Source organism: Urocitellus parryii, chromosome 12 (assembly GCF_045843805.1).
Source record: "Urocitellus parryii isolate mUroPar1 chromosome 12, mUroPar1.hap1, whole genome shotgun sequence".
NCBI lineage: Eukaryota > Metazoa > Chordata > Mammalia > Rodentia > Sciuridae > Urocitellus > Urocitellus parryii.
Window position 1 is genome coordinate 4,402,298 of NC_135542.1, and position 23,858 is coordinate 4,426,155.

Genomic DNA, 23,858 nt, shown 5'->3' on the forward strand with positions numbered 1-23,858 from the left:
CACACTTACATTTTACTTATGTACCTGCATAATGATCATGAGGAAGAATTTTCTTGGAAAATATCCTATATTCAAATTTGATATACCATTACTGTTTAACTCATGGGATGAGATTTCATTTCATTTTAACTTTATTCTGTACCTCTTTACAATATCTCTCTAGTTTTTAAATCAGAACAAAAAACTTAACCCTTTTAAAAAAATTACACAATTACACACATACACACACATTTATATATTTAGTAGTTGATGAATTTTTGCTTTATTCACTTATTCATATGCAGTGCTGAGAATCAAACCCAGTGCCTCACACATGCTGGGGACGTGCTCTACCAGTGAGCCACAACCCCAGCCCCTTAACCCCTTTTAATGCAACTCTGTAGAGTCATATGCAAGTGTTTCTGAAAGGAAGATATTCTGTGGCACCCTAACATTATCTCTGCATCCAAAATACCTGGCTGAAAGCCTGAGCTTGCAAAAACACAAATATAGTATATTACATTACATGATTCCTCTGATATTTCATAAGTAATATACAAAATCCTTGGAAGCACCCTAGTCTTGATTAAAATGCACTAGAATTCTGTATTGTTTTAAAGTAACTTCTAACATAAATACTTAAGAATTTATGTAACAGATAAATAGTTATAGTTGTAATTTTTTAATCCCTTAGGGAAGTGTTTCAAATGAAAGCAAAATGCAAGACTTCTTACGTGGAAATAGATTAGAACTTCGACAGCTTTGCATGACTCTGAATATATGAGCTCATCTTAATGTGCTTATACTTTTTGTCCTAGTGAGTGCTAATAGGAAATTAAAATTGTCCAGTTCAAGGTCAGCATTCTATCTCAGGCTGCTCAGCAAATTAGCAAAGAAAATTATATTTCCAAATAAATCTCTTCTTTGTTATAAGGCTTAAACAATTATTGAAAAGGTATGTAAGTTTTTAACAACAATGCCAGACCTGGGCACCAATCAAAAGAGATGATATCTCATTAGACAGGACAGATCACTGGTACTTTCCAAACAGAAAAGGCCAAGGATAATGGATTCTGGTCACCTTGGTAATTTCATGGTGAGAGAGGCAGGAAAGATCCAAGTCTACTGCTCCTACCCAGAACCCAGATTATAGAGTAGAGGTGTTATTTTACTCCCAGTTCTGGCTCAGGGATTGCTCCCTGAGGACAAAGTTAGTCAATAAAAATAGAGTATGCCAAAGTTATCCCCAGAGGAACTGACTTTATTTGAAAGAGAAAATGGTGAAGTATAAGCATAAGGGTGTTTAAAAAACCCCAAACAAATAATGGAGATACGGGTAGTAGGATGAAGGTAGAAGTGGTTGCTCTGAGAATAAAAAGTCAAAGTCTTGGACAACTAGTTTAACATAGAGAACCAACAAACCCCAAAGACTGGTCTAAAAATCTACCACTTTAAAGAGGTCAGAATTTCATTAAATCAAATAGTAGCATAATTTATAACAGAGCACTTTTTTTTGGTTTTATTTATTTATTTTTTATTTGTTGTTCAAAACATTACATAGCTCCTGACATATAATATTTCATACATTTGATTAAAGTGGGTTATGAACTCCCATTTTCCCCGTATACAGATTTCAGAATCACATCGGTTACACATCCACATTTTTACATACTGCCATACTAGTGTCTGTTGTATTCTGCTGTCTTTCCTATCCTCTACTATCCCTCCTCCCCTCCTATAACAGAGCACTTTTGAAAGAATAGTGCAATCTAGTCAGCAATCACTGGAACCTAACAGCTGAATGTGATACCAAACAAGACAGTTTAATCAAGAAATCAGGGAAAGAGACTGTCAATGACAACCTGCTAGGGCCACCACCATCCCAGGAGGTGTGGACAAGGATACAGTCTCACGAGGAGCAAAAGGCAGAAATATCATGATGTTGCATAGCGAAACAGACTTCACTAAAATAGAACAGCAAAGACACTGAACAAAAAGAGCAAAGAAAAATAAAAACAAGTTGTGGAGAAGTAGGGGAATAGCACCCAGAAATGTAACCACATACTGCTTAAAATATCCAATTTTTTACAAGAAATTACCAAACAGGTAAAGAAGCAGGAATGTGTGACTCACACACAGAGAAACCACCAGGCAAAAAGCTTGCCTGTGAGAGGGCCCAGATGTCAGATGTGACAGACTTGAAAGTGGCCATTGCAAATATGTGTAAAGAACTAACAGAAACCATGCTTAAAGAAGTGAGGATATAAAATGAAACAAGCGGAAATTCTGGAGTTGAAAAGCAACAAGACTGAAAAGAAAAACTCAACAGAGGGATTCAATAGCTGATCAAAATTGCCAAAAGAATCAGCAAATTTAAGACAGATTAAGAGGACTTCTGTAACCCACAGAATAAATTTAAAAAAAAAAAAAAGAAAGAAAAAGAAAGGAAATTAAGTAGAGCTTCAGACAAAAAGGGGATACTGTTAAGTGCACCAACATACATGCAAATGGAACATAAAAAAGGAGGAAGACAGGAACAGATAAAAATATTCACAGAAATAACTGATGAAATTTCCTGAGCTTTGATTGAACATTATCAGTCTAAATATTCAAGAAGCTCAACTTTAGGTAGGATAAAGCCAAACAAAAACAATTACACATACATAAATCATACCAAAAGTGTTGAAAACCAAATGGAAAGACAAAAATTTGAAAGCAGTTATACCAAATTTACTACAAAATTCATTTGTTTCAGAGGGCTTCAGAACGTAACATTGTTTGAAAATTTGGCAACTGCAGATGTGATCAGATAAGATAAGGTCATATGAGATTAGGGTGGAATCTTAATCCCACAAGAGAGGCACATAAGGATCTAGTGATGATGGAGGCAGAGATTGCAGTGATGCCACTCCACAAACCCAGGAATGTTACGGATTGCTACAATACCAGAAGCTGGAGAAAGTCATGGAACAGAATGATTCTTCCTTTACAGCCTTCAGAGAGGGTATGGCTTTGCTACCACCTTGTTTTAAGACTTTGAACTTCCAGAAATGTGAGAGATTAAATTTTCATTTTTTTCAAAGCCACAGAGTTGGTAATAATTGTTACAGCAGCCCTAGAAGTGAGTACGGCAAAAGAAAGACAGTGACTTATCAAATACAAGGAAGTCCCAATGTAGTCAATAGCTAACTTACTGCAAAAAACAATGGAGAATGCAGTAAATGACATATTTAAAGTGGGAAGGAGAAAAAAACTGATAGTAAAGAATTTTATATATAATCAAAAACAATTCTAAAAACAAAATGACATTGCCAGAGCAAACAAAAAGTGATAGAAATCATTGCTAGCAAACACAAGAAATACTAACAAATGATCTTCAGGTAAGACCGTCTGGTAATGATCCCAGAAAGTAAGGGGAATCCACAGGAAAAAGGAGAGGGGAGAAATGGACCAATAAGAGAATAAAATAATTATCCAAAACCATAAAATTGCATATCTTTCATCTTTGTTCTTAATTGATTTAAAAGCAATCATATTAATACAACAATGTGAACATATTTTTGCAACAAAAAGAAACTTACTTGTTTATAAAACAAAACGACATGTAGAATTGTACGATTAGTCCTACAACATATATGAGTAAATGTGACAATAGCAGCACAAACAGCCAAGTTGTGCATACTGCAGCAAGAAATGAAACCAAAAGTTGATTCATTCTCAGGAAGAAATGGGGGAATTTAGTAACAAAAAAGGTTCACCTAACCAATTCTATAAAGCTACCCTGGTTCTCCTTTACTCTCAGCTTCTTTAAATTACATTAAGTGATAATTACATCAACACAGTATTGGTTTTATAATACTGACAGACACAAGTAATATTCGTAACAATAATACAAGAGTGGGAGGGTGTTACAGAACTATATAAGAGCAAATTTTCTATATGTCAGTGAAATTCAATTAGTAAAAATGAATTAGATATAAGATACATAAGTACTACAGAATCAGTAATAAAATTAATTTTAAAAGTTAAAAAAATCATTAAGATAATGCAGGTGTTAGGCATACAGAAAAGTTAAATGGCAGTTATAAATCCAACTATCTCAATAATATTAAATGTCAAAGGATTAAACAATCCACCAAAAGGCAGAGATGATAAGAATGCAAAAAAAAAAAATCCAATAATATAAATATTTAAATGAGGCACACTTCACATTTAAAGACAATGAGCTTAACACAAAAAGTTCTAAAACATAGTATACAATCAGGAAACAGAAAAAGTGGCTACAACAATGTCAGATAAATATGCTTTAAAAATATTAAAATAGATAGAGGCCTTTTATAATGACAAAAGGGTAATCAGGCAGATATAACACTTATAATCATTTATGTACCTAACAAGAATAACCCAAAATAATTGAAGAAAAAATGGAAAGAACTGAAGGAAGAAATAGAGAATTCAACAAGAATAATTGGAGACTTCAATCTTCCATGCTTATAACAGAACTATGCAGAAGATTAGCAAGGAAACTGAAGACTTAGAAAACACTATAAACCAGTTAGAGCTAAAACAGCTACATAATACTCCAACCAACACTGTCATAACACAGATTCTTTTTAAGAGAAATGAAATATTCTTCAGGTTAGACCACATCCCATTCTATAAAACAAGCATCAATATGTTTGAAAGGATTTGAAGCATACAAAGCGTGTTCTCTGACTACAACAGAATGAAATCAAATTATCAGTGTGCTATGGTTTAGATATGAGGCGTCCCCCAAAAGTTCAGGTGTGAGACAATGCAAAAATTTTCAGAGGTAAAATGATTAGATTATGAGAGGTGCAACCTAATCAGTGGGTTAGTTCGCTGATGGATTAACTGGGTGGTAACGGTGGGGCAGATAGAGGAAGTAAGTCACTGGGGTTGTGCATTAGGGGTTTATATTTTGTCCCTGGGGAGCAGAGATCTCTACCTCCTGGTTGCTATGTTCTGTACTGCTTTCTTCCATCACACCCTTCCGCCATGATGTCCTACATCACAGATGTCCTACATCGCATGTCCTCCACAGCTCTGGAGTTGGCCAACCATTAACCGAACCTCTGAAACAGTGGGTCAAAATAAACTTTTCCTCCTCTATTTCGTTCTGGTCATGTTTTTTTGGTCACAGCAACATAAAGTTGACTAAAACACAGAAAGCTGAGATAGTCACAAGTTTGTAGAAATTAAATAACACACTCCTGAATAGAAGGGATCAAAGAAGAAATCACAAGAAAAATTGGAAAATATTTTTGAGATGAATGACAATGAAGAAGAATATACCCAAACTTATGGCATGCAGCTACAGCGGTGTTTAAAGTCAGATTTATAGCTGCATGTGCCTATACTGAATAAAGAAGATCTTAAATCAATAATATAAATGTCTATCTTAAGATACTGGAAAAAGAAAAGCAAACTAACCCTTCAACAGAAGAAAGAAAAATTTGAACATAAATTCATAAAAACAGACTAGGAAAACCCAAGAAAACCAATAGATAGTTCCTTAAAAAAAAAAAAGCAACAACAACAATATTGGCATATTTTTAAGTAGATTAAGGAATAAAGAGAAAATATTCAAACTATTTAAATCAGACGTGAAAAGGGAAAATATTACCGAACTCAGAAATAAATTATAGCGAAGCAATAGTGTGACCAATTATTTGCCAACAAATTAGACAACTTAAGTAAAATGGAGAAACTCCTAGAAACATACAAGGTTATAAGGGCTGGTTTAAGATACAGAAAATCTAAAACTGAATTAATAACTGAAAGAAAAAAAAACCCACAAAAAATTACTAAGAAAGTCCAAGCCCAGAGGGCTTCTTTGGTTAATTTCAGTACACAAGTAAAGAACAATCAAAACCAAGCCTTCACACACGCATCAATCAATCAATCAATCAATAAAAGCATGAGGGGAATACTTCCCAATCTATCTTATGAGACCAGTATTACTTTATTAAAAAAAAGAAGTCACAGACCAATATTCCTTTTGAATATAGACTCACCATAACCAATTGAGATTTATTTCACATATGCAATATTGGTTGTAAACTGAGCAAATTAGGAGGTAACTTCCTCAACCTGACAAAGGGCATCCACAAAAAAGCCACACCTAACATGATATTTAACTGTGAAAGACTGAAGGGTTTCCCACCCTTCAGGATCAGAAACAAGGCAAGAACATCTGTTGTTTCCACATACAGTCAACATTGTACTGGAAGTTCTGGGCAAAGCAATTAGGCAAGGAAATGAAATAAAAGATGTTCATATTGAAAAGGCAGAAGTTAAACTGAGGCAGGAATGTGGGGATTAAAACCAAGTCTCAAAGAGACCCATAAATCCCACTGGAATAAAGAAGCACCCGTCAGCATATAAGAAACACTGATGAAAACATGCCAAGCACGAGCAAAGCAGCCCTCTCCCTCCCACAGAACAGCACAACTGAGGCAACTGAGGCGAAGCTATGTAACCAATTTCACCTCTAGTTTAGCCTCTGGCCACCATCCCTCTATGAATATTAAAACCTCAGACCAACGCAATGCCAGACAGTCTGCACCCTCTCTCTTGCCCTCCCAGGGTGTGATCCTTGTTTTCCTAAATAATTCTCTGCTTGTGCTTCCACCTGGTGTATCCTCAAGTCTTTTCTGTGACATTTGTCAAGAACCCTACTAATTCTGAGGTCCTTCTCTTTGGAACATTCTCCAGTGGTAAATCTACTTATAATTGCAGGTAACATTATCTTGCATTTAGAAAACATGAAGAAATCCAATTAAAATTACTAAAGCCAACCAATGAATCCAACAAGATTGCAGGATACAGCAAAATAATCAACTGGTCTCAATATACTTTCCACATACAATGAAGCTAATAAAACAATTCCATCTAAAATAGCAACAAAAACAATTAAACACCTTAAATTTAACAAAAGGAGTATAGAACTTGTACTTGAAAATTTAAAAAATAATAAAATGTTGAAAGAAAGGAGACCTGAAACAATGGAAAGATTTACAAAGTTTATGGGGTTGGGGTTGTGGCTCAGTGGTAGAGCACTCACCTCGCACGTGCGGGACCCTGGGTTTGATCCTCAGCACCACATACAAATAAATAAGTGAAATAAAGGTATGGTGTCTAACTACAAAAATAAATATTAAAAAAAAAGAATTACAAAGCTTACTATTAAGATGGCAATATCATCCATAATGATCTGTAGGTTCAGTAGTTTTTAAAAAAATTCTTGGATGACTTGTCTAGAGGAATTGACAAGCCAATCCTAAAATCATAAGGAATTGCATGGAATCCCATTATGGTTTGGATATAAGATATTCCCCAAAAGCTCCTGTGTGAATGCAAAAATGTTGAGGTAAAATGACTGGATCGTGGGAGCTATAACCTAATTAGTGCCTCCGAGTTTGAATGGATTAACTGGGTGGAAATTGTAGGCAGGTGGTCTGTAGCTGGGGCAGGTGGGTCCCTGGGGGCACACCATGGAAGGGTTCATCTTCTACAGACCCTTCCTTTTTCTTTTTCTCCTTCCTGGCCTCATGAATGGAACAGTGCTCCTCCACCTCACCCTTCTGCCATGAGGTTCTGCCTCACCATGGGCCCAGAGCAATGGAACTGGCTGATAATGGACTGAATCTCTGAAACCGTGAGCCAAAATATAGTCTTCCTCCTCTAAGTTGTTCTTGTCAGGCATTTTGGTCATAGCTATGAAAATATGACCAATACAGATCCAAAGAATGAAACTATCTTGGAAAAAGAATGAAGTTAAAGGAATCACACTTCCTGACTTCAAAACTTACTGTAAACCTATGGTAATCAAGACGATGTGATACTGGCAAAGGACAGCCAAGTAAATCTATGGAGATGAGCCTCTAGAAAGAAATACTTACATTTATGATCAACTATTTTCAACAAGGGTGCCAGGATAATCTGATGGGCAGTTATGAATCTTTTCAACATACTATGTTAGGCAACTGGGCAGCCAGATGCAAAAGAATGAAGGAACCTCATGTAACTCCATATTCAGAAATTAACTCAAAACAGGATATAAACCTAAATTTAAGAACTAAATCTATAAAACTTTTAGTAGAAGACATAGTAAAGTTTTATGACTTTAGGGTAAGCAATGACTTAAATATAACACCAAAGTACAAGCAACAAAAGAAAAATGGACTTGGTTGACATTAAAAACTTTGGTGCTTTAAACAACACTATCAAGAAAGTGAAGACAGTTCATGGAGTGGGAGAAAATTTGTGTATTAAATACCTGATAAAAAATCTATATCTGGATTATCGAATGCACTCTTACAAGTCAATAATAGAAAGGAAAATAATCCAATATAAAAGTATCTGAAAGGGACTGGGATTGTGGCTCAGCGATAGAGAGCTCGCCTAGCACGGGTGGGACCCGGGTTCAATCCTCAGCACCACATAAAAATAAAGGCATTGTGTTGTGTCTATCTACACCTAAAAAATAAATAAATAAATAAAAATAAAAGTATCTGAAAATAAATTTCTCCAAAGATAAGAAATGGCCAATGAGCACATGATAAGAAGCCAGCATCAGCCGGGCGCAGTGTCGCACATCTGTAATCCCAGTGGCTCAGGAGGCTGAGGCAGGAGGATCAAGAATTCAAAGCCAGGCTCAGCATTGGCCAGAAGCTAAACAACTCAGTGAGACCCTGGCTCTAAAAAAAATATATATAAAATAGGGCTGGGGATCTGGCTCAGTGGTTAAATGTCCCTGAGTTCAATCTCCAGTACATGCCCCCCCCCAAAAAAAAATGCAAATCCAAACCACAAACAGAAATCACTTCACACCTACAATCAAAAAAACCAGACAACAATGTGGAAAAACCAGAATATCACACATTGCTGGTGGAAATGTGAAATGGTGCAGCTGTTTTGACAGTCTGGCAGTTTCTCAAAAGGTTAAACATAGAATCATCATTTGACTTATAAAATGTACGTATAAATAACATGTTTTATTCACATAAAATACTGAGACAAGCTGCAATATGAATAAAGCATGAAAACATTATGCTAAGTGAGAGATACCGGTCACAAAAGGATAAATATGACATTATTTCATCTATAATGAATCCAGAATTGGTGAATCTATAGGACAGAAAGTAAACTGATAGCTGCCTAGGGCTTGAGGCGTGGTGGGGCTTGAGGGGAGAACAAGTGACCATACGCTGGCTTCAGGGTTTCTGGGGGTTCTAAGTTGGATACACGAAGGTTGCACAACTCTGGGATTATATGAAAAATCATGGAATTGTACACTTTAAAAAGCAAGTTATATGTTAATAAAGCTTTTAGTTGAAAAAGTGTAAAGGCATAATGTCTTCAGTTTTCTATAGGATAGTAAAATAGGGCTTCTTTACTGGTGGAATTTGTATTGATGTTTGTTTGTTTGTTCATTTATTTATTTTTATGTGGCGCTGAGGATTAAGCCCATGCCTCACACATGCGAGGCAGGTGTTCTACCACTGAGCTATAGCCCCAGCCCTGTTTGGATGTTTAACAAGAAGACTATTAGCCAAGGAAGCCATCACCGTATTTACCAAAGTGGTCTTTGAGCCAGAAAAAGTTGAAAATGTCCGGAAGTTTCACACTTCCTTAAAAAGCTAAACATAGGATTACGTGATTCAGTAGTTCTACTCTTAAGTATACCCTAAAACTAAAAACCTACACACACACAGATGTTTTGTTGTAGCATTGTTCATAACACCCTCCAAGCAGAAACAACTCTCAATGTCCAACAATTGAGAAATGGATAAACAAATGAGGTCCATCCACAAAATGGAATATTCTTCAGCCATAAAAAGGAACTAAGTACTGCTTCATAAAACAGTATGGATGAGCCTGAGAACCATTATTATCAGTGAAAGAAACTAGTCACAAAAGACCACATATGTTATCACTTCATTTGTATGAAATGTTTATAAAAGGAAAATCCACAGAGACTAAGTACTTTTAGTCGCCAGGAGCTGAGGGAGAGGTGAGAAAAAGTAAGTGCTCACGGGTACAGAGTTTCTTTTTGGAGTGATGAACATACTGTGGAATTTTATGTGGTGCTGTTGCAGCTATACAATCCACAAACCACTGAACTGGTACTTGAGAAGGTTGGATTTTGTGGCATATGAATTATCTCTCCATTAAAAAAAAGCGTCTTAATATTACAAATATTAATCAGATGTGCAAACTTACCAAAATTCTTTTTCGATCCTTTTCTGATAAGAACTTTACTGGTGGGTATTTCTGGGTAAAGCTGTATAATATGAAGAGATTAAAAAGGAAAAGTCAAATATCTCCTGCATTTTCTCCATTGACAATCAGAACAAACACCAGATTCTCAAGTTCTTGCAATTTGCTCCTACTCTCTTCACCACCATTAGGAGAGCCTGAGGCCCTAGCTAGCTTCAGTTAAAGAAACATCTCACCTGATCCAGTTTAGAATGGAGCTAAAGACACAACATAAGTTTCCATCCCTGGGAGGTGAAAACTAAGAAGCTGCAAGCAGCCATGAAAGAAGAGGCAGCCCTACCTCTACCAGACCTGTAAAAACACAAAATGTGGGAGCAAGAGGCATCTGGGGGAAGCCCGTCGGAGTCTAGATGGAGGATGGCTGCTGCATGAGGTCAGGCCCCAGGCAGGAGGTTGCCAAACAAGCTGAAAACAGGAGATATTAACAAAACTGGCTTCCGTTACAAGCAGTCTTAACTTCTCGCAGCCCCTTTCTGTCATCAACACTTCTTGGGGACAGGGTCCTTCTGCCTTAGGTCTGGGACCACACTGCAGGACTTGAGGGAGCTAGACAGATGACTGTTCCTCTGTTTCTCATGTGGGGCTAGCAACGTAAAGCTCTGGTGGTCCAGGGTACCCTCATACCAGCTGCACTCTCCCTCATCTTCACTAAGCAACAGCACCCTGGCATCCCACACTTAGTGGCATGGCATCAAGGAAAAGCACTCTTTTCCGCAGCAGCATTGTGCCTGGCTGTAGCTCTCAGACTGCTGGAATCCATAATGTGCTCCGCCTCAGGCCTGGGTATTTACCTGCTGTGACAGTTTACCTCCCCACCACCTGGTGATGGGGACAGAACCTGGGCCAGAACCTGCTAGGCAAGAAATCCACCAGGAGCTATCCTCCAGCTCAGAGGTTCATTCTCTACCTCCCCATGACTTTAGAGTAAGAGCCTGAGCAGAATGAGGTGGAGCTGCGCCCTGGCAAATGAAGCAGAAGGACAGAGAATCCACTCAGTGAGAGCCAGTGGCAGAAGACTGCAGAGAACCTCTCCTCGGGACTGAGGATGCTCAAGCCTCTAAAATAAAGTGGTAAAATCTTTGCATTTTACTTGTGTACATCCTCCCATATTCTTAGTTCATCTCTAGGTTACTTACAATGCCTTATACAATGTGAATGCTATGCAGTCATTTCATTTCATTGTTTAGGAAATAACAAAAAGAAGAGTCCGTTCAGGTATACAGTATGGGCACATTTCTCTCTCTCTCTCTCCCCTCCCCCTCACTCACATACCCATCCACCCACCCACACCCATATATATTGGCTTTTTTTTGGTCCTGGAGATTGAACCTAAGGGTGTTTTTTGTTTTTTGTTTTTTTTTACCATCGAGCACAAGTTTCTAGGGCCTCTCTAAGTTGTTGATGTTGGCTTTTAATCTGTAATCCTCCTGCCTCAGGATCCCAAGTTGCTGTGATTACAGGCGTGTGCCATCACACCCGGTTCCCCTGAAATATTTGGTTCATGGTTGGTTGGTTGAATCTGATGCAGAACCTGAAGAATGGAAGGACAACTACAGCCCCTATTTGAAAGCTTAAAATGAAACAGTATAATACTTATACCAGGAAGAAAATGTGTTTTCTTATAGGAAATGTACTTTTTTTTTTTTTTTTTTTTAATATTTATTTTTTAGTTCTCGGCGGACACAACATCTTTGTTGGTATGTGGTGCTGAGGATCGAACCCGGGCCGCACGCATGCCAGGCGAGCGCGCTACCGCTGAGCCACATCTCCAGCCCCCAGGAAATGTACTTAAATAAAAGTGAAGCAGATGTGAACACTGCACAATACACACATGTACCATCACATAATACCCCATAAATATATACAACTTTTACGTTCATTTTTCAAAAATCTGAGGGAGAAGCACAGCTATCCACCATGCAGTCAGTTAGTGTATGTAGGATGGACTAAAATATATTTCCAACACTGTGTGCTGAAACCTGTAATTTAATAAACAAAAAATAGTTTGGGTCTCCTGCTTTGGTTTTCTTCAGTATGCAGCAACTGTGTTCCAGAGCTTGAACACAGTACCAAGTCATTCAACTCTTAAAGACCATTTTATACCCTCGTTTCTTCCTTGGAGAAATCACACCACAAGAAGCAGTGACAGGATGGGAGAGCCGTCAGGGTCCTCCCCTGTATGTTTGCCTTCTTGTAGGCGAGATGATCAGGGTGCAGCTGCTGGGTGCCCATGGCTGGGCCACTCTCTCAGCCAGTAGCTCAGCACTCCCCAGCATCTGCTGCACTCAGTGCTGGACAGTGGGCAGCAGAGGGGCAGCGCCTGAATCGGGGCAGAGCCTGAATCGGGGCAGCGGGTAGAATCTCACCCAGTGTATTGGCTCATCTTTTAATTTAGAACCTTAGTGGAACACTGGTTCCATGCTAGGCATAGGGATACGGCAGTAAATACGGGAACAGGTCGGTCCCTAACCATACAAGGTCTGCATCCGTGAGTGTGGGAGACCAGCCGGCAAGAAGAGACAGAAGTATGAAGCAAATGATGGGTCTTCTCTTACACCTGCCCAAATTAATCTTTTCATAATGGTTTTAGGCCATTTCAGATCATAAGTGCTTTGTGTTATTTTCAGATCTTACTGCTTCCTGGACAGCCTGCAAGAAGTACTCCTGCTTGGAATTTCAGTTAACATTACTAGCTACCTATTCAAAGAACATTTAAAGAGACAGAGATGAAATTAAACAGCATGTGCAGGCATATCTGCAGGTTTAGCATTCATGAATTCAATTATGGATCAAAAAATATTTTACAAGTGTATCTACTGAACATGTATAGGCTTATTTTTTTTGTCATTAGTCCTTAAACAATACAGTATAACAACTATTTACATGCCACTGACACTAAATAGGCATTATAAGTTATCTAGAGAGGGTTTAAAGTATAAACGAGGGCATTTTGTAAGTTCTATGCAAATACTGCACCATTTTATATAAGGCACCTGTGATTTTTAATATCCACAGGGAGGCCCTGGAACTAATCCGCTATGGACACCAAGGGACAAATGTATAATCAAAGCTTTAAGCAGGAATGTGATAAGGAACATATATAATCCACTTACTCAGGCTTCTGCAATGGCACTGTCCTCCTATCTCTCTCTATAAATATAACCTTCGACCTTGAAAAATATCCTTACTTCTTAGAGGCCACTCTGCTCAAAGTGACAAGCGTTTCAAGAAAACATTTCTAGATATATTCTTTTTCTTTTCTTTTTTTTAAAAATGAAGTCCCTATTCTTTTTTTTTTCATTTTTTTTATTAGTTGCACATGACAATACAATGATCTTGACATAGCATACGTCTGAATCAAATGGGTATAATTTCTCATTTTTCTGAGTGTACATATTCTTTTTGGTACTAGGGATTGAACCCAGGAGTGCTCTTACCATATCACAGCTCTTTTTAATTTTTATTTTGAGATAGGGCCTTGCTAAGTTACTGAGGGTAATGTCAAACTGTGATCCTCCTGCCTCAGCCTCCTAAGTCGCTGGGATTACAGGAGTGCACCTCAGTGCCTGGCTCCAGAAACATTCATGTATTGCCAGTATCGAGGTGGCTGTTTGATTCTTATTGCAGTCAGGAAAAATAAAACTAGACAGAAATCCATTAATAAGCACAAACCTTTTCAATCACATCTGCACTTGGCTTTTCAACTGAAACAAAACCCGGGCTTTTTCTTTTTTATCATTTGACTTGCTCACGAACTTGAAAAACAAAATCGTTTTAGATGAGAAACCAAAAAGCAGATCCAAGAGGCAAATGTTTACTCTCCGTCCCTAATTAGAGACAGTTCTCCCAGTGTGACAAGAATGTGTTACTGGCAAATCCTTAAGATTAAGTTTGGACTTATACTTCTTTTTCCGGTTCAAAGGCACAAAAAGCATCACAAAAATATCAAAAGAAATCATGGATTCTCAGATTTTAATAGATGTTACCTGTAAACTATCAATAGCTTATTTTCCACAAAAATAAATGAATGTTTTTCTCTTAAGAAAAAGACCAGTAGACAGACTTTTTCTTGAACAAAAAAAAAAAAAAAAAAAATTAGTGCAATATTTCTTACATTTTATTTTTTTTTTTTAAAAAATCTTCAATTAAAATCTCTCAAAGTAGCTAGGCATGGTGGTATGTACCTGTAATCCCAGCAGCTTAGAAGGCTGAGGAAGGAGGATCAAAAGTTTGAGGCCAGCCTCAGCAACTTAGCGAGGCCCTAAACAACTTAGTGTGAATTTGTCTCAAAATTAAAAATAAATAAATAAAAAGGGCTGGGGATGTAGCTCAGTGGTTCAGCATGCCTGGATTCAATCCCCAGTACTGAAAAAAGAAAATACTTTGAAATTATGCAGACTTATTGAGGGCAGAATTTCTGGCTCCCATCCAATGAAATTGATACATGCAACAGAATTTCAGCACAAAATTTTGGAAAGGAAAATTTAAAGCCCAAATAATAAATAATTAATTGGGGACTAAGAAATGATGAATTATTTGTTTCATACTTCATTCTGCTTCTGATTCATTCATTCTGCTTTACATTCCTAAGGGAATTTGTTAAAAAACACCTCTACCTCAGTAAGAGTTGAAAATAGTTTGCCTGACTGCTCAGGATAAGAGGATAAGAAAATGAATGAACACATTTGATGAAAATTCTTGATCCCTACTTCTCTTTGATCACTTAATGGAAACCAAAGAAAAACTACTCTTCACTTCTTCCTTTTTGTTCTGAGCTTGGTATAGGATGCTGACATGAATCACCAACTCATCCCAAGGAAAGAAAAAAATTACATAACTTTAATTAATTTTCCATTTTCTTTTTAAAATTTCTCAACTATCACATAATGCCTTCACATATGTACACCCAAGGAAAAAGCACCAGGGCTTAAGACTTCATCAACTGGAAGTGCAAGTGATGGACAGAGGACACAGGCACAACAGCTTCACACATTCAAGAGGGAAAGCCCGAAGATTAAGGGATGAGAAGGATATTTTGCCAAAATCTAATTCAAATGAAATCTTTGCCATACTATTCAAGCTTTCTCTCCCAGCCACTTCACCTGGACTAAATTCTGCAAATCTCCTGATGTACTCTGGTGGCAAAAGCAGATACATGACTAAACCTGACAAATAACTGACTCCGTGTCCAGTTTCTTACGTGTGATCACCGGTGCTTTGATTTACACTCTCCAGGTAGCTCTCCTGGGTTGGAACTGTTGGACTAATGAACACATGTCAGAAGCCATCTGACCACCTTGCAGAAATGCAAAGGAGGTGAAAGCTTATTTGGCTTCAACTTGTCATAAATCTACAGAATCCAGGAATTCACAGGGTTAGAGCAAGGACTTCAGCACACCCACATCCTTTCTTCTTCTCATGTGCTGACTGCTGGAATATCACACTCAAATGGAAGCAAAACCAAAAAAGCTTTATGTTGTAATTTAGTTAAGTTGCTGTAGTTTATGCAAAGCAAAGTGATTTTAGGATTTTTAGCTTAACATTTGTGGTTGCACTTCAGCAAGACCTCTGGAAAAATAAATTTAAAATGAATTAAATAGATATAAATCTTTCTTAATGGAGAGTATCTAGTGCTTTCATTAGAAAAGGTCCTTAAAGACAAAAGGTGGAAAAAATAGTTTAAAAACTGCATTTAATTTTTTTGTGTGTATGTGGTGCTGGGGATCAAACCCAGGGCATTGTAATGCAAGGCAAGCACTCTACCAAATAAGCTGTATACCTAGGCCTGCATTTAGATTTTAAAGTAAAAACTTATGTTCTTATGGAAACGGATTTCTCTTGAGGATGCCTAACATCTTTCTTATTATAAAAGTTTCATATATAAGTTCAACTGAGAAAAACTTGTATTTGATATTGACCTTTCCTGTCATGTAACTAAGATACAAGCATTTTCCTCAAGTCAAAACAAAAAGTGCTCTTACCTTTTCTCCAAATCTCTGATTTTCTCTCTGAGTGGTTCAACAATCTAGAAAAATCAACCAAAATCAGATTTAAAACAAAAGCAGTCTTCCACTATTCTCACTCCATTCAGATGATTCATACAAAGCATGAAATAGTGCAAAATAGATTTTAATTCCATCTACAAATTCACTTCCAGTTTGAAATTAAAATAAACCACTTGAGTCACAATGCTAGAATCAAGCAGATAAACTCTATGTTGGCACTGACTCCATAGGTCTTCATCTGAGCAAATCGACCTCTTTACTCACCCACCTCACTAGGAAGAATGTGAAAGGTGTTTCAGGAACCAAAGAATCCCCCAAGTGTGGCCCCCACAATCCTAACATTTTGTTTTTGTGATTATATTTGTGTTATCAGCTCTTGCAAATAAATCGCAGACTGCGAGTCAAACCACATTCGTGTGTGTCACCATCCACCAGGAGCTCAGGCAAAAAGAGCATTCCAAGGGCTTCCCTGGGACATTGGCATCTGGCTTCAAATCCAAAGTGGATAACTCTCTAGCCCCTTCCACAGCCCATGCGGTAATAGTCTAGCTGTATCTCTATTTACTTATCTGTTATAGGCAATTGTCTTAAACTAGAAAGTGTATGATCGAGTAGAGGTGCTTGCCTTCAGCTAGGTGGGTGTGTGATCACCAATCTGTGCATATGGATGCTGTTTTTATTTCTCAAGTCCTTGCATTTGGTTTGGGGTAGCTTTCCTCTGAGCATCTGCTCAGGGACTGGGTGTTGTTGGCATCTGCCTCCACCTCTCACAGGTTATCACTTCCCTTCCTCTAAGAAAGGGTCATCTGAAGCCACATAAAAGTCTTAAATGTATTTTTCCTTCAGGGCAAAATTTGTTTTAATACGCCAGACCTTTATAAAAATGGGCAAATGGTGACAGAGACATTGTATCTTAAAGAAGTGAATGATTGTTTGAGAGATAATTTCAAAATCACTGAATGACATAAAGCTGCCAAAATAAAGAGCTCAGAATAAGCAAAGGAAGTGAAACTGACAAATATATATAGTTAAGACAAAAGAAAATATGGAAAAGAAACCAACCTCTTCAATCTTGCTTTCAATTTTTAATTCGCCATTTTCCTGGATAGACCTGTTGAGCAGAAAGTTACAACACTGAAATCAGTTCAAAGAACTTGTGACTTCAAGATTTGTTTCTGCACAAATTGCCACAACAAACCCAAGGCTGCAGCCCTATCCTCCCTGACACAGTGATCTGTGCCGACTCCCTCCGACAGGGGGCGTGCCAGGGGAAAGTAGGACACCAGGAGGAGGAAATCTTAAGTACATATGCAAACATTCTCAGTTTTAACCAACTGGTTGTTTGTATCAAACCAAACTAATTTCATCTCTGCATTACAACATGGGATTTTAAATTAGAAGCAGGAAGCCATGTCTATAAGAGTATATGCTTCTCTGCAGGGCTTTCTCAGGGATTTAACACAAAATGGAGTTTCTCCAAGTAAAAACAAAGCTCCTTTAAATGGGATCTGAGCACCCCACCTAGCCACACACAGCAGCCTTTGTCAGGAAACACACAACCCAGCGGTAGGAATCAGACCAACATGGCCCCACCCACCTTGCAAAACCAACTCCACATGAAAAGCCTGCTGGGGCCCAGGAACCTTCTACCTTGTGTCCTTGTGCAGCAGGACTGAACTTCTCGTGCCAGCTTCACCAACACAAACGTGTCATTCTTACATTTCTTAACACCATGGAATAACAAAGTGAAGCAATTTTTCTTTAAATGGAAATCTGTATTAATGGTGCCAAATTTGCTTCACAGTGAATACTCATTACTTTTTTGCTGACTTTTTAAAAAGGGCTATTTTTTAATTTTGTAGAGATAATTAACATAAGGATTTTGCAAGTGTCCCTCCTGCCCTGTTAACTGGCACAAATAATGCACACTCAAGTCAGAGGGTTCCTCAAGCCTAACCCTGGGATTGACAGGTGGTCTCAGCATCCACATCTGGTGTGAGCTAAACATCCCTAATCTGAAGATTTAAAAGCATAAAATCCAAAATACTCCAAAATCTAAAATTATTTGAGAGCTGACAAGATAACATAACACAAGTGGGAAATTCTACACCTAACTTCATGTGATAGGTCACACACACACACAAATAACAACTAAGATCAGGCTTAAAATTAAAGAATAGTTTTCCATTGCCTTCATCCTATTCTATTGTGTACATATATGTGTGTGAATCTGTGTGTGTGTGTGTGTGTGTGTGTGTGTGTGTATTCCAAAGAAAAAAATTCAAAATCCAAGTATTCTGGTCCCCAGTATTTTGGATAGGGGTTACACAAGTTGTAGTTTGCTCTGGGACCAAAAGACTATCATTTCCCTGGAACAAATCCTTTCTCAAAGGCTTTGCCCCTGTGTCCATGCACTTGCCACCCAGAAATACAGTTTATACTTCAGTAGTGCAACAGTTAGGGTCACACCTATATTACCTACAGAAGAAGGGGCAGTGAAGAGGTGAAGAGAGGAGCTGACCATTGTTTAAATGGAATTTCCCTGGGTAACATTCAAATCAGCTGTGTTCCTTGAAAATATCCACAGCAGAAAAGAAACAGCCCAAATGTGTAATTAGCAAAATATTCAGTTTCACTAAAATTATTCGACTAACCCATGAAAACAATAGGATGTAGGTAACTACTAAAATGTGTCTATAAAACCCAACCACAATACCCAAGTAATTAAAAACAATTACCTCATATTAACAAAGTTGCCCCAAACAGCTGTGAGAGAGAGAGAGAAAAAAATCAATATTTAAGTTTGCAACATTCTGGTATTCCAACTAACAAAATTTTAATTTAATTTTTTTTTAACATGTGCTAGGCAGGCACTCTACCACTGAGCCACAACCCAAGCCCCAAAATTTTAATTTTTAACCACTGAGAATCTGGACTACAGCTCATGCAGACAATAAATGTACACTTTGTTTTCAGAAAAATTAAGTCCTGCAAAATAGAAAAAAACAATCCTATTTATCCCTGCTCCCAGGTTCACAGTTTTGGCATTTAGAGTTCAAAGGTGCATGTGTTTTGAATGACAGTATGTCCTCAACATAGCATTTCTGGAAGAGTCAGTCACAAAAATTAAAGAACTGTATGCCTCAACGAGAACCCAGCGTTCAATCCAAACTCTCCCTTTAAACATGAAGGAAAACAAACCACAGAAGCTAAATAATGGCCTGCAGTTGAGGCTGACCACCACTAGGTGGCCAACATTTCTCAGCACTTAATCCATCTCATTCAATGACTTCTCTGCAGGTCTCTGACATTGGCTACAGATACCCCATGTCTTCAGACCCAACAGTGAAACCGGACCTTGGATGATCAGTAATCTGTATACGGGGTAAAATTGGGAGTTCATAACCCACTTGAATCAAACTGTGAAATATGATATATTAAGAACTATGTAATGTTTTGAACGACCAACAATAAAAACAAACAAACAAACAAAAACACAATAGGGGAGTTGGAGCTGTAGCTCAGAGGTAGAGTGCCTGCCTTGCCTGCCTGCCTCACATGTGAGAGGCCCTGGGTTTGATACTCAGCACCACATACAAAAATAAGTGAAATAAAGGTGCTGTGCCAACTACAACTTAAAAAAAAAAAGATATTGTGCCCATCTAGAACTAACTAAATAAATTAATAAATAAATAAAATTTAAAAAAAATAAATAAAATACGAAGGAGCATTCTGAATCTGAAAATACAAAACCTGAAATGTCCCCAAATTATAACTTTTTGAGCCCTGATATGACACAAGTGGGAAATTCCATTACCATGAAATATTGTTTTATCCACAAAATCATTAGGTACTACATAAAATTACCTTCAGGTTACATGTCTAGGGAACCATGAATTCCATGTTTGGAGTTGGGTCCCATTCCATTATGTATATGCAAATACCCAAAATAACATCCCTCAAAATCCCAAATATGAAACAGTGCTGGTCCTAACTATTTGAAATAAGGGATACTGAACCATACTAGACCATAAGAAATCACCTTAAATTAGTGAGCAGAATATTATTTCATAGACACTCTTTGCCATGAATACATACATGGTCTGTCTTAATACTTTTTTAAAAAAATATTTATTTTTGGTGTAGATGGACACAACACAATGCCTTTATTTTTATGTGGTGCTGAGGATGGAACCCGGGTCCCGCCCATGCAAGGTGAGCTCTCTACCGTTGAGCCACAATCCCAGCCCTGTCTTAATACTTTATATGCATTCCAATTTGGTCTCTGACCAGATACTGCATGCCTACAACGTACCTGGTACTCTTAGATGATTCCAGGTGCAGGAGCTGAATAGCGAGCAAATACAGATGCCATAGGGATGGGAAGTTTTTGCATTTGGGAGGGCCTTGAGACTAGTATCTAATGACCCTAGGCACTGTCACATTACCATCTCTGGCACTTAGTATGGGTTAGTAAATGTTTACTGAATAGAATTCAGTGTTCAAAGTCATCCCCAATAAGAAATTCCCATTGTCAAGAGGGGAATGTAATTGATTCCATAAAAGCACATCTTTCTTCAGAGGAGGAACTATTAATAGAAAAGATAGCAATAAATAACTAAACAAGCAGTAAAGAAGAACTGGGAGAAAATTAAAAAGCTATACTAGATTTATTATTCATTAAGAAAGTATTTTTTTGGATGATGTACTATTTTCAGGAAATAAGTATAGAAGCAGGAAAGTCATCTTCACAAAAATATAAACTTACCCACACAAAAAAAGGAATAAATCCCAAAGTCCCACAACTGGAACCTCCTATACAAATTACAGTAGAGTCATTCAAGGCAACCTGAAAGGGTAAGCATATGCGACGATATGGTAACCTGTGTAGGGGAAGGGGCTGATCCCTTTCCACCCCATCACAGGGTCTCAGCCAACACTCTTATAACAGGTTCACAAAGAAAAGCAAAACATGCATATTTAACCACAGTTTTATAAGACATGAAAGCCTTCAAAATAGAGACCCAAAGACATAAAGGGAAATGTCTATTTTATGCTTCAGTTGAAGGAAGCAGAAACAACTCTGTGAAGATGTGACTGGACAAAGGGTGTGGCTAACAGTGACGATGCCAGGGAGTCCAGCAAGGCCTGTCTGGCCAGATTCTTCTTGGCCCCTCTGTGCGGGATTCCTTCTTCCTGGGAATGCAGCAGGACCCCTTCTGAAATGGAGGTCTGATGACCTACTATTAGACAAGGTAGATCAGAGAATCTCTTAATGGCCAGTTCTGAGACAGAAAAGTCTGGGAAGGTGAGAGGACTATTTTTAGACTCTATGGCTGACTTTGGGGAAAAAGGACTCTAGTTTCTATGGCTTGTCCTGGAGAAGAGGAATTCTGGTTTCTATGACTTGGTTCTGTGGAAGCAAGAGATAGGAGGGCAGAGAGATCTTGGTTTTAAGTCTGCTTCTAAGGCCTTCCAATGTCCCGTATTCAAAACACTTAGCATAGCATACCAAAGCACTATTCTGTGGGGTATCATTTTCTGAGCCTCTACACATATTAATGCTCTTATGACAGCATGAATATATATGATGAAAATATATGTATACAGTATGTTAGTAAGTTTCCCATTATTCTAATAAAATGCCTGAGATAAACAACTTAAGAGGAGCAAAGGTTTATTTTGGTTCATAGTTTCAGTCCGTGGTCGCTTGACTCTGCTTCTTTGGGCCTGTGGTAAGGAAGGACACCGTGGCAGGAAGCACTTGGCAAAGCTGTTCACCTCATGGCCAACAGGAAGCCAAAGAGAGAGGAAAGGGGTGGGGTCCTAATATCCCCAATGACCCAACATCCCTCCCCCCAGGAATGAGGACTCACCTCCCAACAACATCACTGGCTGGTGACCAACCCTTTAACACAGCCTAACTTGCACTGTTAAAGTACCCTGAAAAAAACAAAAATTCTCAAAAAACTGAGTTTAAATGCTGACATGAGAAACTGTTTGTTTCTTCTTGGATTTAGGAATTTGCCTTGCTTTTAAAAAAGGAGGGGAGAGATTTTTTGCTAATCTCCATGCACCTGTTATCCTGTTCTGTCTCCTCCTAGACCCCTGTGAACACCTGGGTCAGTGCTCACCTCAGGCATAAGGCACTGTCACCCCCTGACCAGAGCCCACAGAGATCACAGGGGAGGCACCTGTTGTCAACTCACAGGGACTTTTTCTTAAATAAATGGGTACATTTCAAATAAATGGACTCATTCTGGCTTTAGGATTAAGCTCCTTATCCAAACAGACTAGGAGAGGCCTTTTCTGGCTACGCTATGGCACTGTGTATACAAGGAAAAATCATTCTTTAATGTGCCTTCTGGGTGGGTGGCACCTTTTGATGACTTTTCAAATCATTCTATGGCTCCTGGTTTATTTAGCTTTTTTTCTTTCAACCTTTGCTCAAATCAGTTTAAAATGCAGGTTTCTCAGACATCCGCAGTCCTATCACCACTTAGTCCCATTCAGAGAATCAAAAGCTGCCTCCCCTCCTAGACACCTATTCCCTGAGCCCTCTTTCCTGTCCCACTGAGGCCCCAGCTTTACCAGCCTTTATAAATGGTGAATGAATAAGGCCTGGATCTGTTTCTGCAGCTCTCATCTGGAGGTACTCCCTCCTGGTTGTTCTTCCGCTCCTCCCCCATCAGACCTCCCAGCAGCCCACTCTCTGCCCTCCCTACGCCACTCACCACTCTCAACCCTCTTGGCTCTTCTGCAGGTGATGTCTGGGCCAGAAGCGGCCACCACCAAGCACTGCCAAGCTCATCGGAGCACTCCATCCTCAGGAAAGCGTCCTTACTCTCATCTCCTGCGTAGTGACACTCATGGCCCCCGTCACCACACTGCCCACTTTCCATTTGCTCTAACTGGTGGTTTGCAGGAGGTCCCTCTTCAAGGTGAGGTATTTTCTTACTCACATTTGCAACACCAGGCACATGCCATTCAAGCACTAAAATTAGTTGTGTATGTCACGGAATTTTGTTCCTTTTCTTACAAATATTTATTTTCTGCTTATTATTGTGTACTTTCAAGAGTGTTATAACCAATTTGTTTTTACAATATTTTCATGTCAAGGGTTTTGGACCTCTTTTTAAATGATCAAAAGCTGTGCCTGCTTCTCACTGGAGAGCAGAAGGGAACTCGCACCCAGCACAGACAAAAGAAGAGAGGCACACACAGGCAGGACAAAGCCTCCTGACACAGTGCACTTGGTCTGAGGGAAGACACAGCAGTTTCCTGTAGTTCCAGAGCCTGGCTCTGGTGGTTTTAAGTAGCTCATCACAGACTTTAAAAGTTAAACATGGTAAAAAATTAATCTTGCTTGTAGAACTTTGCAATCTGAGTTATTTTGACCCACCTTATAGTGTCTCAGAGGGACAGCTGAGAATTGCTAAGAAATATACTCTATAAATATAAATATCTGAACTAAGCCGAAATGAACTGAATCCATTACACATAATACCAGGAGTCAACATCATGAAAAGTAAGTACAGTCAAGGGTTGCACTGCAACACCGTGGTCAAC

The 23,858-nt window shown here is 38.4% G+C and overlaps 1 protein-coding gene across 6 annotated transcripts in view; it reads right to left on the reverse strand.

Annotated features, from left to right (window-relative positions):
* The window catches only part of Uxs1 (UDP-glucuronate decarboxylase 1), a 93,791-nt gene that overhangs the window by 47,057 nt on the left and 22,876 nt on the right, over positions 1-23,858 (reverse strand). For 2 of the 6 annotated variants that reach the window (XM_077791755.1, XM_077791757.1), the window contains exons 2-5: positions 19,028-19,055; positions 17,352-17,400; positions 16,266-16,309; positions 10,228-10,288 (exon numbers count right to left, since the gene is read on the reverse strand). In XM_077791755.1, the coding sequence (XP_077647881.1) occupies positions 10,228-10,288; positions 16,266-16,309; positions 17,352-17,400; positions 19,028-19,055 (182 nt within the window). Of the gene's footprint in view, positions 1-10,227; positions 10,289-16,265; positions 16,310-17,351; positions 17,401-19,027; positions 19,056-20,604; positions 20,623-21,057; positions 21,077-23,858 lie in introns of those variants that run through there. The other 4 variants (XM_077791758.1, XM_077791760.1, XM_077791756.1 and 1 more) reach the window with 3 other exon arrangements.